Below are 11748 nucleotides of genomic sequence, written 5' to 3'. Positions count from 1 at the left end.
GGTAGTATACTATGAAAAGTGTTACAAAAATATGAATATACAACAGTTTTTTAATGTTACTAATAATACTATGAAATGTTATTGAAGCTCTTTAGTAACATGGATTTTACCTAACAATTGTTCAAATGTTACTAAATTTACAAGCAAGGGTTCAAGGTGAAATTGGCGAGGAACTCCCGTAGAGGGATTGACGTTGTGATTGGCTGATCACCTTTGCTCATTATCATAGAGGGATTCACATCGTGATTGGCTGATAGCATTGTATAGTACCTTGCATGTAACCCATTTAATGGAAAATCGCTACCGTTGTTTGGATGGCAAATCGTGATCAACCAGTTAATGGAAAACGCTCAACACTTTCCCTTCTTAATACCGGCAATCTAGTATTAACCGATGCTGGGTTGTCCAACGTTTGGTCGACTAAAACTAGCTCATCCAAAGCACTTCAGTTGTTTTTGTACGAAACAGGAAACCTCGTTCTGAGAGAACAAGACATAAATGGTTTCGTTTTGTGGCAAAGTTTTGATTTCCCAACAGATACTCTCCTTCCTGATCAAAAATTGATTGAGTTCATGAACCTTGTTTCGTTGAAAAGTGTCAACAACTATTCCTCTGGTTCCTACAAGCTTTTTTTCGATTCTAACAATAATCTCTATCTTCGCTATGATGGCGCGCAAAGTTCAAGCGTTTATTGGGATGCAGATAGGTCGTTCTCATACAATAATAGCAGGGTAGCAACATTAAATCGCTTGGGAAACTTCAATTTTTTCGATGATTTCACTTTCAAAACAACTGATTATGGAACAGTCCTACAAAGAAGATTGACCCTTGATATTGATGGTAATGTTCGAGTTTATAGCCGAAAACATGGGCAAGTGAATTGGTCAGTAACAGGGCAATTCCTCCAGCAACCTTGTCAAATACACGGGATTTGTGGACCTAATAGTGCTTGCGGTTATGATCCAAGAACTGGTAGAAAATGTTCATGTCTTCCAGGTTATAGCATAATCAACAACCAAGACTGGTCTCAAGGATGCAAACCAAGCTTCGAATTTTCTTGCAACAAGACAAAGTCTCGTTTCAAAGTCTTACCCCATGTTGAGTTTGACAACTATGAATCCTATAAAAATTACACCTATAGTCAGTGTAAGCATTTGTGTTTACGATCATGTGAATGCATAGCCTTCCAATTTTGCTATATGAGGGAAGAGGGTTTCTCTTATTGTTACCCAAAGACGCAGTTATTAAACGGACGCCATTCAACAACGTTCGAAGGTTCACTCTTTCTGCGATTGCCAAAAAACAATACTGTTTTTTCGGAAGAATATGATAGCTTGGTTTGCTTAGGAAATAAAGGAGTAAAACAACTAGGAATATCATACATCAATTCCAAAGAAAATGGATCAGTGAAGTTCATGCTTTGGTTTGTGAGTTGCTTGGGCGGAATTGAGGTCTTATGCTTCTTTCTAGTAGGGTGTATGTTATATAAGAAGAATAGGAAGCAATCTATTGTTGTTATTCATGGGAATGATCTAGAGGAAGTTACAGGGTTTAGGAAATTCAGTTACTCTGAAATAAATCAAGCTACAAAAGGTTTTAGCGAAGAGATCGGAAGGGGAGCTGGAGGAACTGTATATAAAGGTGTTTTATCTGATAATCGAGTTGCTGCGATAAAGCGATTGCATGATGCAAGTCAAGGAGGGAATGAGTTTCTTGTTGAAGTTAGCATCATTGGAAGGCTTAATCACATGAATTTGATAGGAATGTGGGGTTATTGTGCCGAGGGAAAACACAGATTGTTGGTTTCTGAGTACATGGAAAATGGTACTTTAGCTGATAATCTCTCATCAAGTGAACTTGATTGGGGTAAAAGGTATAACATTGCTATGGGAACTGCAAAGGGTCTTGCTTATTTACACGAAGAGTGTTTGGAGTGGATTTTGCATTGCGATATAAAGCCACAAAACATACTTGTTGACTCGGATTATCAACCTAAGGTAGCAGATTTTGGTTTGTCTAAGCTATTGAATAGGAATGACCTTGATAATTCAAATTTCTCGAGGATTCGAGGGACAAGAGGTTACATGGCACCTGAATGGGTTTTCAACATGCAAATTACTTCAAAAGTGGATGTTTATAGCTATGGAGTTGTGGTGTTGGAGATAATTACTGGTAAGGGTCCAACAACAAGTATACCAAACAAAGATGGAGAAGACTTTTGTGATGAGAGCTTAGTAACATGGGTTAGGGAAAAAAGGAGAAAAGGATCTAAATTTGGTTGTTGGGTTGAGGAAATTGCTGACCCTAAATTGGGATCAAATTATGATGCAAAGAGAATGGAAACTTTGGCAAATGTTGCTTTGGATTGTGTGGCTGAAGAGAAAGATGTTAGACCCACCATGAGTCAAGTTGTTGAGAGGCTCCTAAGTCATTAACATAACTATTAATGGCATGCACAATGAATAACCATCTCTCCTTATTACTATTATTCAACTGTTTCACTACTTGTAATTCAATTATTTTCTAGATGTATTGTGATTTAAGAATGTATGATTAGGATATTAATTTTTTTTCCTTACCCTACAGTTAACTTAGTTTAATAGTTAGGGAAATTATTGGTTCTGATGTAAAAAAATATATTTTGTAAAATTGATTTTAGTAAAAAATGGATTGAATGTAAACTGATTTAAATTTGTATACACTCGTGTAAAAATGAACATGAACAGTCAATTTGAGGTTATAATAAGCCGTAGAGGCAAAAGCTCCATAATCCATAAACTTCCACATAACTTTCTATATTTGTTCTGGTGTGATCAAATCCTCACGTTTCTGATCTTTTTAACTTGCTCAAAGAATAAACGGAATGTAAACATTGGAACACCAACAAAAACAGCTTTAAGAGTTGTTACATTTAGGTGTTGGTTTGTGCGGTCAATTGGCAATCATGTAAGCATTCGAGAGCGTTACATTTACGTGTAACTAGCCTAAAGTTGTGAATTGAAGAAATATGATGGTTTTTGATTTTGTAAAGAAAAAGATAAATGCAAAAGCGTGGGAGATGAAAGTTTTATTAATCTAGGGGTGAGTATTTGAGTAATTTTCTAGTTCTTGGTCTTTACTGCTCCATGACTTGTCTTGGTCAATAAATCTTTAATATTTGAAGGAATTCCATCTTTACTGTTACATTTACTCAACTATTTTTTGGTTGCAAACTAAACTGCAAAAGAAAATGACCTATATAAATAGAGCAGTATGACTTCAAAAATTTGATAAGATGAAGATAAGCAGGGGAACTATAACAGCAATGAGAGCAGGCTCTTCATTGTGCAAACCATCAAGAATTATGTCCATGACTTTGAATTGAATTGAGAAAGATAAACATGAAAACTAATAACCATCAAAGATGGCTCTTAGTTTGTGCATATCATCAAGAATCATGTTCATGAGTTTGAAGCATTTCAACAACTTCACTCATGTTAGGTCTCATGTCTTTCTCTTCCTCAACACACTTTAGAGCAACCATTGTCAAAGTCTCCGATTTAACCATGTCATAATTTGATCCCAATGTAGGGTCTACTATTTGTTCAACCAAAGATTTCATTTCTAATAATTTCCTTCTTTTCTCTCTCACCCATGTTACCAAACTCTCATTATGAGTCTTTTCTCCATCTGTGATTAAGATACTTGTCATTGCACTCTTCCCGGTAATCATCTCTAGCAGCACAACTCCATAGCTATAAACATCTACCTTGGAAGTGATTGGCAAGTTGAAAATCCATTCAGGTGCCATGTAACCTCTTGTTCCTCTCATCCTTGAGAAACTTGAATTATCAAGATTGTTCCTTTGTAGTAACTTAGACAACCCAAAATCCGCTACCTTGGGTTGGTAATCAGAGTCAATTAGTATGTTTTGCGGCTTTATGTCACAATGCAAAATCCACTCCAAACATTCTTCATGTAAATATGCAAGACACTTTGCAGTTCCGAGAGCAATTTTATACCTCTTACCCCAATTAAGTGCATTTGATGACAAATTATCCGCTAAAGAACCTTTTTCCATGTACTCAAAAACTAACAATCTGTGTTTTCCCTCTGCACAATACCCCCACATACCAATCAAATTCATGTGGTTAAGCCTTCCAATGACGCTAACTTCAGCAAGAAATTCACTCTCTCCTTTGTTTGCTTCATGCAGTCTCTTTATAGCCACAACTCTATTATCAGATAATAAACCCTTATACACAGTTCCTCCAGCACCACTTCCAATCTCTTGACTAAAACATTTTGTTGCAAGTTTTAGTTCCGAATAAGTGAATTTTCGAAATCTTGCTCCTGCAAGAACGTAGCCTTGATTATCTCTAAGAAAGTGCTTCTATGTAGGGATGAACTCATCATTCGACATAACTAAATTAATAACAAAAGGATTTGCTCAGCCCAAAGAATTAGATCATGCAGCAGTAACCAACCCATAACTCCACAGGTTCGGCCTTTGAGACAAGAGGAAGATGTTTGGAAGAAACCGGCACCTGGCAGGTATAAATGCAACATTGATGCATCATTTTCTATTTCTCCTAACAGGGTTGGTTTGGGCATGTGTCTTAGGGATGATGATGGTGTTTTTGTACTTGCAAGAACATAATGGTTTGCCCCTATTTGTGATATAGATGTGGGGGAAGCTGTTGGACTACACACGGCTTTGGATTGACTCTCTAATCAACAGTTTGATAATGTAGATTTTGTTCTTGATTGTAAAAAGGTTGTTGATTGTGTCAATTCTAGTCTAGAAGATAGTAGCGAGTTTGGATGTATTATCACTGCTTGTAAACAGCTACTAGTTGATAGATTTCAGAACTCTCATGTTGAGTTCAGCCGGAGGCAAGCAAATAGGGTAGCTCACGAGTTAGCTCTGGCAGCCCTATCTAATCCTAGCCCCCATGTGATTGATGATATACCTACATGTATTTGGCATATTTTATCTAATGAAATGCAATGATTTTCTTCCCTAAAAAAAACAAAAGGCTTTGCTAAATCCATTATTGGAACCAACTTGTACTGCTATTGGAACACCAACAATTAGGTGACAAGCAAAGCAAATTTCAAGTAAACAGAATAGACAAATGGCATTTCCAATTAAGTAGTGAAGATTAAATCGTCAAATCTTATTTAACATGCTAGTTAATTATACGAACATAACATAAAATTAAAAATAGAAAAAGGAATCACATGAGCAATGAATACACCATCACCACATGTCACATTGTATTCAGCCCCCATAGGTTTCTATAGCATCCTTGATAATTTGTTCTGCTGGAGTAAACTCTAAACCTATATATAATTAAGCATACAATCCATTTATTCATACTATATCCATTCCATAAACAAACAGTCAAGGGTTTGGACTTCACAGTGCTAATCAATCTACATTATTCTACAACAGCAAAAAAATGCAATCATCCCATACAGAACGAATAAGAGATCCTGCAAAAGTAAAAAATTAAATTTAGTACTTGGAAATAACATCAAAGCAGTGCAATTTCCATGGAATAAACCTCACAGGGAAACACTGGTAATGATCACTGGTAATGATAAAGCTTATACATCAAGACTTAAAATATTCATGATTTAATTGAACCATAACAAAAAAGTAAGAAAGAGCATAAGTACCTGCTCATCATTCATCCACTTTGGAGCAACTAGACAAGTTCATTCACTGCTTCCACCACATGAAGGCTTTCAAGATCAAGGTGTTCAAGAATCTGGAGTAAGTTTCTCTCCAAGACGATATTAACATTATTGAGCCTACCAAGCCAACGAAACTAGTGAAGAATCCTATCCCCATGCTCATGTATAAAGCTTCCAAAAATATTGAATTCTCGTTTCCTGAATTTGTTGTTGGCACTTGATGTTCGGTTGGCTCTTCTCCTGGACATTTTATACCAAGTGGTTCTCCACAGAGATCGGAATTTCCTCCAAAACATGCGGCATTAAAACTCTGCAACTGTATTCCAGTTGGAATCTTCCCATAGAGCAGATTGTTTGACAAATCCAACATAGTGAGGCGATCAATATGAGCTAGACTGGAAGGAATTCTTCCTGACAAATGATTACTTGATAGATCAAGAAATTCAAGTGATTTGAAGTTTCCTATGTTTGAAATTATTTCCCCACTAAGATTGTTCCTTGACAAATTTAAGGAAATCAATCCAACTAAATACTCCATTTCAGTTGGTATTTCCCCTAAAAGATAGTTGCTTGAGAGATCAATGCTTTTTAAAAACATATCTGCATTTTTGTAGGGTTGGTCTTCACCTTTCCACATCAAGATTAGGTTGAAATAATATGGTACATAATAAGACGCATTCTTGGTTTTGATTGTATACGAGTGATACAATGCTGTAGCTGAGCTCTTGTCGTCATGAGTCATGGAAGTAAAATTACTCACACATGTTGGGATTCCTCCTGATAAGTTATTTAGGGAAAGATCCAAGACTCTAAGGTTTCTCAAATAACAAATATTTGAAGGTATACTTCCATAGAAGTTATTGAACCGAAGGCTTAATATTATTAATTGCCGTAAACTCTCTCCAATCCATGCAGGTAATGGACCATGAAACATATTTTCTCCAAGGTCCAACAAAGCCAACTTGTTTGAACAATTCTTCAATGAGGAAGTAAGTTGTCCACTCAAACTATTATTTCTTAAAATCAAAGCCTCTATGTTAACAAGAGCACCCATTGAGGATGGAATATTTCCCCACAACTTGTTATTGCTCAAGTCAACATAGTGTAATGATGCTAAATTATTCCAACAATCAGGCAACTCGTCCTTTAATTGATTGTTTGATAAATCCAACATCGCCAAAATGTTAGGCTTACTTTTGCTGCATATAAAGGAAGTTAAATCTGAAAATTTATTATTGGAGAGATGTAGTCCTAGGGCTTGTCGTAAAAAAGAAGGAATGGAACCTTCGAGTTGATTTGAACTCAAATCTAGTTCAAGATAATGGGTTAGATTGAGTTCCATATCTGGAATCCTACCACTGAGATTGTTGTTTGAAATGTTCAATAGTTCTAGTGTTTGCAATTTTCCCCAAAACCATTGAGGTATTTGCGCCAAATTACCTACATTTGAAAGGGAAAGCTCAGATAAGTCGTTTTGTGTTTGGAGCCAATTAGGAAATCTAGAATTCAGGTTGCAAGACGTTAGACGCAAATAACTTAATTGAAACGGAGGAACCCAATTATCACTAATCTTCACATTCAACAAATTGTAAGACAAATCTAGGTCTACCAATTCTGAGAGGTTAGTGAAATGGGATTCAGAGACGACACCTTCAAAAGAGTTTACTCCCAGGTCCAAAATCTCTAAATCCGTAAGTGATCCCATGCTTGCAGGTATTTCTCCACATAACTTATTGCCATTAAGAGACAACCGTCTCAAAGATGAGAGGATTGAAAAGTCGGGTAACAAACCTGAAATTGTATTGTTTGATAACCATAACACTTGTAAAGAGGATACATTTCCAATGCACTTAAAATTGTTACTATGGGTGATAAAACTCAAATCTCCAGTCAAGTTGTTATCAAAAGCTGCAAATTTTTGCAAGGTGCATATACTCCCAATGGATTTTGGGATCTTGCCTTCTAGACTGTTGTCTGAGAGTTCGAGATTCACAAGTGAATGCATTATGTTGCCAAAATCATCAGGAATAGTACCTCTTACAAAGTTATTAGAAAGGTAGAGGTCTTGAAGATTAGAGGTGTAGTTAAGCACCAAGTGGAATATCATTGATGACGTCAATTCATTCCAAGATAGATCAAGGAGAGTAAGAGAAATAGAAGAGTTCAAATGGGAATCAGATAAAGGAAAAATATTGTCATCAAAAATGCCACATTCACTTAGATACAATTGTTCAAGGCTTGGAAGCTTCAATAAAAATTGTAGGGTGTGATAAGAAAAATAGTTGACAATTAGAACATTAGTCAAGTCAATTTTTCTCAATGAAGGGAGGTTTGATAGCCATTCAACATTGCCTTGACTTTGGCTATTGATTTCAAGATGAGAATTGAAACCGAGTATAAGGTATTCTAACCATGTAATATTCTCGAGTTGGGGAGGGATTGTTCCAATGAGCATGTTGTGACTAAGATCAACATGTAGCAACTTTGAGAGATTCCCTAGTTGAAAAGGGATTCCTCCAATGAGTTCATTGTGGCTGAGATCAAGGTGTTGCAACTGTGAGAGTTTTCCAAGTTGAGAAGGAATCTTCTCATTAAAAAAGGCATTTGAGAGATTAAGGTATCGTAAATTGATGAAGGAGCCAATAAAATTTGGGATATGACCTCTAATCATCAATGAACTAAGGTCTAGATATGTTAGATGTTGCAACTCAGTTATTGAAGGATTGATTTCACAATTTAAATACAAACCATGCAAATCAAGTCTTTGAACATAACCTGTTTCGTTGTTGCATAAGACTCCCATCCATTTGCAGCAATCTGCATTTTGATCATCCTTCCATGTGGACAAAATGCCATACTCATCTTGAAGGCCTTGTTTGAATGTGAGGAGTGCATGTCTCTCCCTCTCTTTGCACTTCTTGTCTCCGTTCTTCATTGTTGAGTTGAACCCAACAATGGAAGACAACACCAACAATGCATAGAATATAAGAATAATATAGTTTCTCATCATAATTTCAACAACAAAATAAAGATGGGTTTCTCTAATGGATACTATCTACGAGTTAAACAAACACTTATATACAAAGAATTGTGTTCAAGAAAGGTGTTTTCATCATTCTTTTGTTTTAATAAATTTCATTTGTTGCTTGACCATTGGATGACATTTTTTTCCATTACCAATTATCTACGTTATCTTTTTATCATGCTTTCTTTTCTTTTTTATTAAATATTTTTATCATGAATATTGTTTTCTGTTTTTACTAAGTCTTTTCACCATGATTGTTAGTTCTTATGTATTTGGCAAAGATGCATAATCGTAGCCTAACTTCTATATTTAGGTCGGTTTTAAGACTTTTGGTGTTCTGGAATCTGGACGAATCAAAAAAGTCGTGCACTTTGATTTTTCAATGCTTTTCTTCTTACGTTTTTTGTTGTAAAATATTAATCATAAATAAATTTATTTAAATAAATATTTTCAATAGAATTAATCAAATAACAACAAAATTTATGTATATAATATACTAACTATTAAATAAAATAATATTTTTGGTACCTCTAAAAAATTATGCCCTTTATTGTCGCCCTTCACGTCCATCCTCAGAACCACAACTCCTTTTATCCTATGTTAATTTAATACTCTTATTATTATTATTATTTTCGTCAAGTAAACTAATGTCTAGAGGTCACACATAAATTAAAAAATATCCCTAACAAATGAATGAGCTAAGCTCAGGGACTTTAATACTCAAATTATGTTAAGGTCAAAGATAAGATTTTGTCAAATATACAATCTCAATCATAGTTTTGAAAACCGGATCGGACCGACCAGAAACCGGTGGGGTGACCAGTTCGAGTTAATAAATGGATCGGTCATGTAATCAAACCGGACTGAACCGGCGTGACTCAGTCAAATTCGGAAAAAACCGGTGAACCGGCGGGTTTGACAAACTTGACCGGTTTGAAGTAAAGCAGAAATTAATTGAATTAATTAAGCCAAAAAATAGCAGCGCTGGGTGTTGAACCTACATCCCCCCAACTTGCAAGGCAATCACTTACCACTGCAACATGAACCTCTTTTGTTTTAAAATAACTTCTTATTATTTATATATAATAACCGAACAATTTTTTTAGGGAACGAAGTACACTCTATTTTTTTTAAGTAACCAAGCACACTCTTATCATTTAAATATTATTGTCCGACATCTCAAATATTTTAATAAACATTTTTTTTACAATATTTTTTTTTGAAAGAATTTTTTTATTTTACTATATTTATTTGAATATGTATTACTCTCTTCGTCCATATATTTAAACACCCATTTAATTTTATTTTTGTCCTTAAATGTAAACCTTTTTTAAATTACAACACTCATTAATTATTTTAGTTTCTAAAGTGACGAATCACCGATTCAATCCGAGTTAATCCGGTTAAATAACTATATAAATTTAATCTAAGGACCGAGTTATCTAACCGAGTCATCCGAGTGGTTCTGATTCAGTCATGCGGTTCGACCAATAACTCAGTGGTTCGACCATTGACCCAATACCCCCGCCAAATCGATGACCGAGCCGAGTTTTAAAACTATGATCTCAATTCTTTTTGACAGAACCTCAATTCTTAATTGCAGCTACGCACCGTCAAGATCGAACAATTTAAAAGTAAATCGCACTTTGGACCAACTACAAAGAACTAAAACTTGTATATTTGAAAAGTGCAAAGGAAATAACAGGGAAAATGACCCTAAATTTTTTATCTCCCCAAGGAAATAGCAGAGAGAAAATGACCCTCGACATATTTTCTCAAGGAAATAGCATGGAAAAAAATACCGAGAAAATGTCATTTTCATACTATATAGTTTATTTGTTTTAATGAAAATATTTTCATATATAGTACTCTCTCCGTTCAAAATGTAAGGAAAAAAACTCATTTTTGTTGTCCTAAAATGTAAGTAAAAAAGACAAACTTTTATCTAATTTAATCTTGTTATTTTAAAAAATCATCCTTCAAAAGAAAAACTTTTATTTATTCTCATGAAATTATATGCAAATTACATTCAGTTTTATCTCTCTTCTATTTTCTCCATAATCAATAACCAATGAAAATTGTTTTTACATCTTCTCAGAAAACTTATTCCAAAGAAAACACAAAAAATTATACTTCAAATTCTTATATTTTAGTTTTCTTAATAAGTATGAATTTTTTTTTTTTTTACAATTTGGGACGGAGGGAGTATGTACTTCGCTCAATCACTATTACAAGTGCAATCTTATTCGAGCTATTCATACTTGATTTCTGACCCTTAGAGGGTTTTGCTCAAAAAGTAAACCGACCTTTTACTCTCTATGGTTTCTCTTACGAGTGTTGCACTAATAGCTTCAACAGAAACATGAAGATATAAGTAGAGGGCTTCACCTTGTTCGGGTCTTGAGAGAATTAGAGTTCTTGGTAACGCATGTTTGAGATTTGTGAGAACAACTTTACATTCATATGTCCACTCGTAAAGTCACGGAAATTTCACTTCACGCATTTCTTCACGTATTATGGTCTAGCCGTGGGGATTGGGAAAAGGAGTTAAAAGTAAAGTCACGGAAATTTCACTTCACGTATTTCTTCGCGTAATATGGTCAAGCCGTGGGGATTGGGAGAAGGAGCTAAAAGTAAAGTCACGGAAATTTCACTTCACGTATTTCTTCACGTATTATGGTCAAGCCGTGGGGATTGGGAGAAGGAGCTAAAAGTAAAGTTAGAAATTTCACTTCACGTATTTCTTCACGTATTATGGTCAAGCCGTGGGGATTGGGAGAAGGAGCTAAAAGTAAAGTCACGGAAATTTCACTTCACGTATTTCTTCACGTATTATGGTCAAGCTGTGGGGATTGAGAGAAGGAGCTAAAAGTAAAGTCACGGAAATTTCACTTCACGTATTTCTTTCATTATCATACTATGTTTAGATATAATGACAAATAATAAGAAAATTATCCAGCAATAACATAACATGATCCAAATCATAGCTAAATTATACCATAGGTCCTTTAAGTTTGAGGTTTGTAATAGATTGATTCTTT

At 35.0% G+C, this 11748-nt stretch overlaps 3 protein-coding genes across 3 annotated transcripts; 1 reads left to right on the top strand and 2 right to left on the bottom strand.

The window, feature by feature from the left end:
- Positions 1-304: 304 nt before the first annotated feature.
- On the top strand, positions 305-2543 carry LOC11416411 (putative receptor protein kinase ZmPK1). Its single transcript, XM_003599265.4, has one exon. The coding sequence runs from the start codon at positions 315-317 to the stop codon at positions 2433-2435; it is 2121 nt and encodes a 706-aa protein (XP_003599313.3). The 5' UTR covers positions 305-314; the 3' UTR covers positions 2436-2543.
- A 791-nt stretch (positions 2544-3334) lies between these two features.
- Positions 3335-4559, bottom strand: LOC11410392 (putative receptor protein kinase ZmPK1). Its single transcript, XM_024778893.2, has 2 exons — positions 4467-4559; positions 3335-4372 (listed from the first exon to the last, which is right to left on the bottom strand). The coding sequence occupies exons 1-2, from the start codon at positions 4557-4559 to the stop codon at positions 3428-3430; spliced, it is 1038 nt and encodes a 345-aa protein (XP_024634661.2). The 3' UTR covers positions 3335-3427.
- A 1875-nt stretch (positions 4560-6434) lies between these two features.
- Positions 6435-8617, bottom strand: LOC11409771 (receptor-like protein EIX1). Its single transcript, XM_039832045.1, has 2 exons — positions 6573-8617; positions 6435-6459 (listed from the first exon to the last, which is right to left on the bottom strand). Exons 1-2 carry the CDS (start codon positions 8615-8617, stop codon positions 6435-6437), a joined length of 2070 nt encoding a protein of 689 aa, XP_039687979.1.
- Positions 8618-11748: the final 3131 nt, after the last annotated feature.

Source organism: Medicago truncatula, chromosome 3 (assembly GCF_003473485.1).
Source record: "Medicago truncatula cultivar Jemalong A17 chromosome 3, MtrunA17r5.0-ANR, whole genome shotgun sequence".
In the NCBI taxonomy this organism is placed as follows: domain Eukaryota; kingdom Viridiplantae; phylum Streptophyta; class Magnoliopsida; order Fabales; family Fabaceae; genus Medicago; species Medicago truncatula.
This window is presented reverse-complemented; position numbering and strand designations above follow the sequence as displayed.

What these genes read in the sequence shown, in the direction of transcription:
- LOC11410392 (XM_024778893.2), bottom strand. Translation starts at nt 4,559, where the DNA reads ATGATGCATCAATGTTGCATTTATACCTGCCAGGTGCCGGTTTCTTCC. An exon ending in CCGAACCTGTGGAGTTATGG is followed by an intron (nt 4,373 to 4,466) that starts GTTGGTTACTGC and finishes ATCCCTACATAG; the next exon opens with AAGCACTTTCTTAGAGATAA.
- LOC11416411 (XM_003599265.4), top strand. Translation starts at nt 315, where the DNA reads ATGGCAAATCGTGATCAACCAGTTAATGGAAAACGCTCAACACTTTCC.
- LOC11409771 (XM_039832045.1), bottom strand. Translation starts at nt 8,617, where the DNA reads ATGAAGAACGGAGACAAGAAGTGCAAAGAGAGGGAGAGACATGCACTC. An exon ending in TGGATTGGAGAGAGTTTACG is followed by an intron (nt 6,460 to 6,572) that starts GCAATTAATAAT and finishes ATAACTTATCAG; the next exon opens with GAGGAATCCCAACATGTGTG.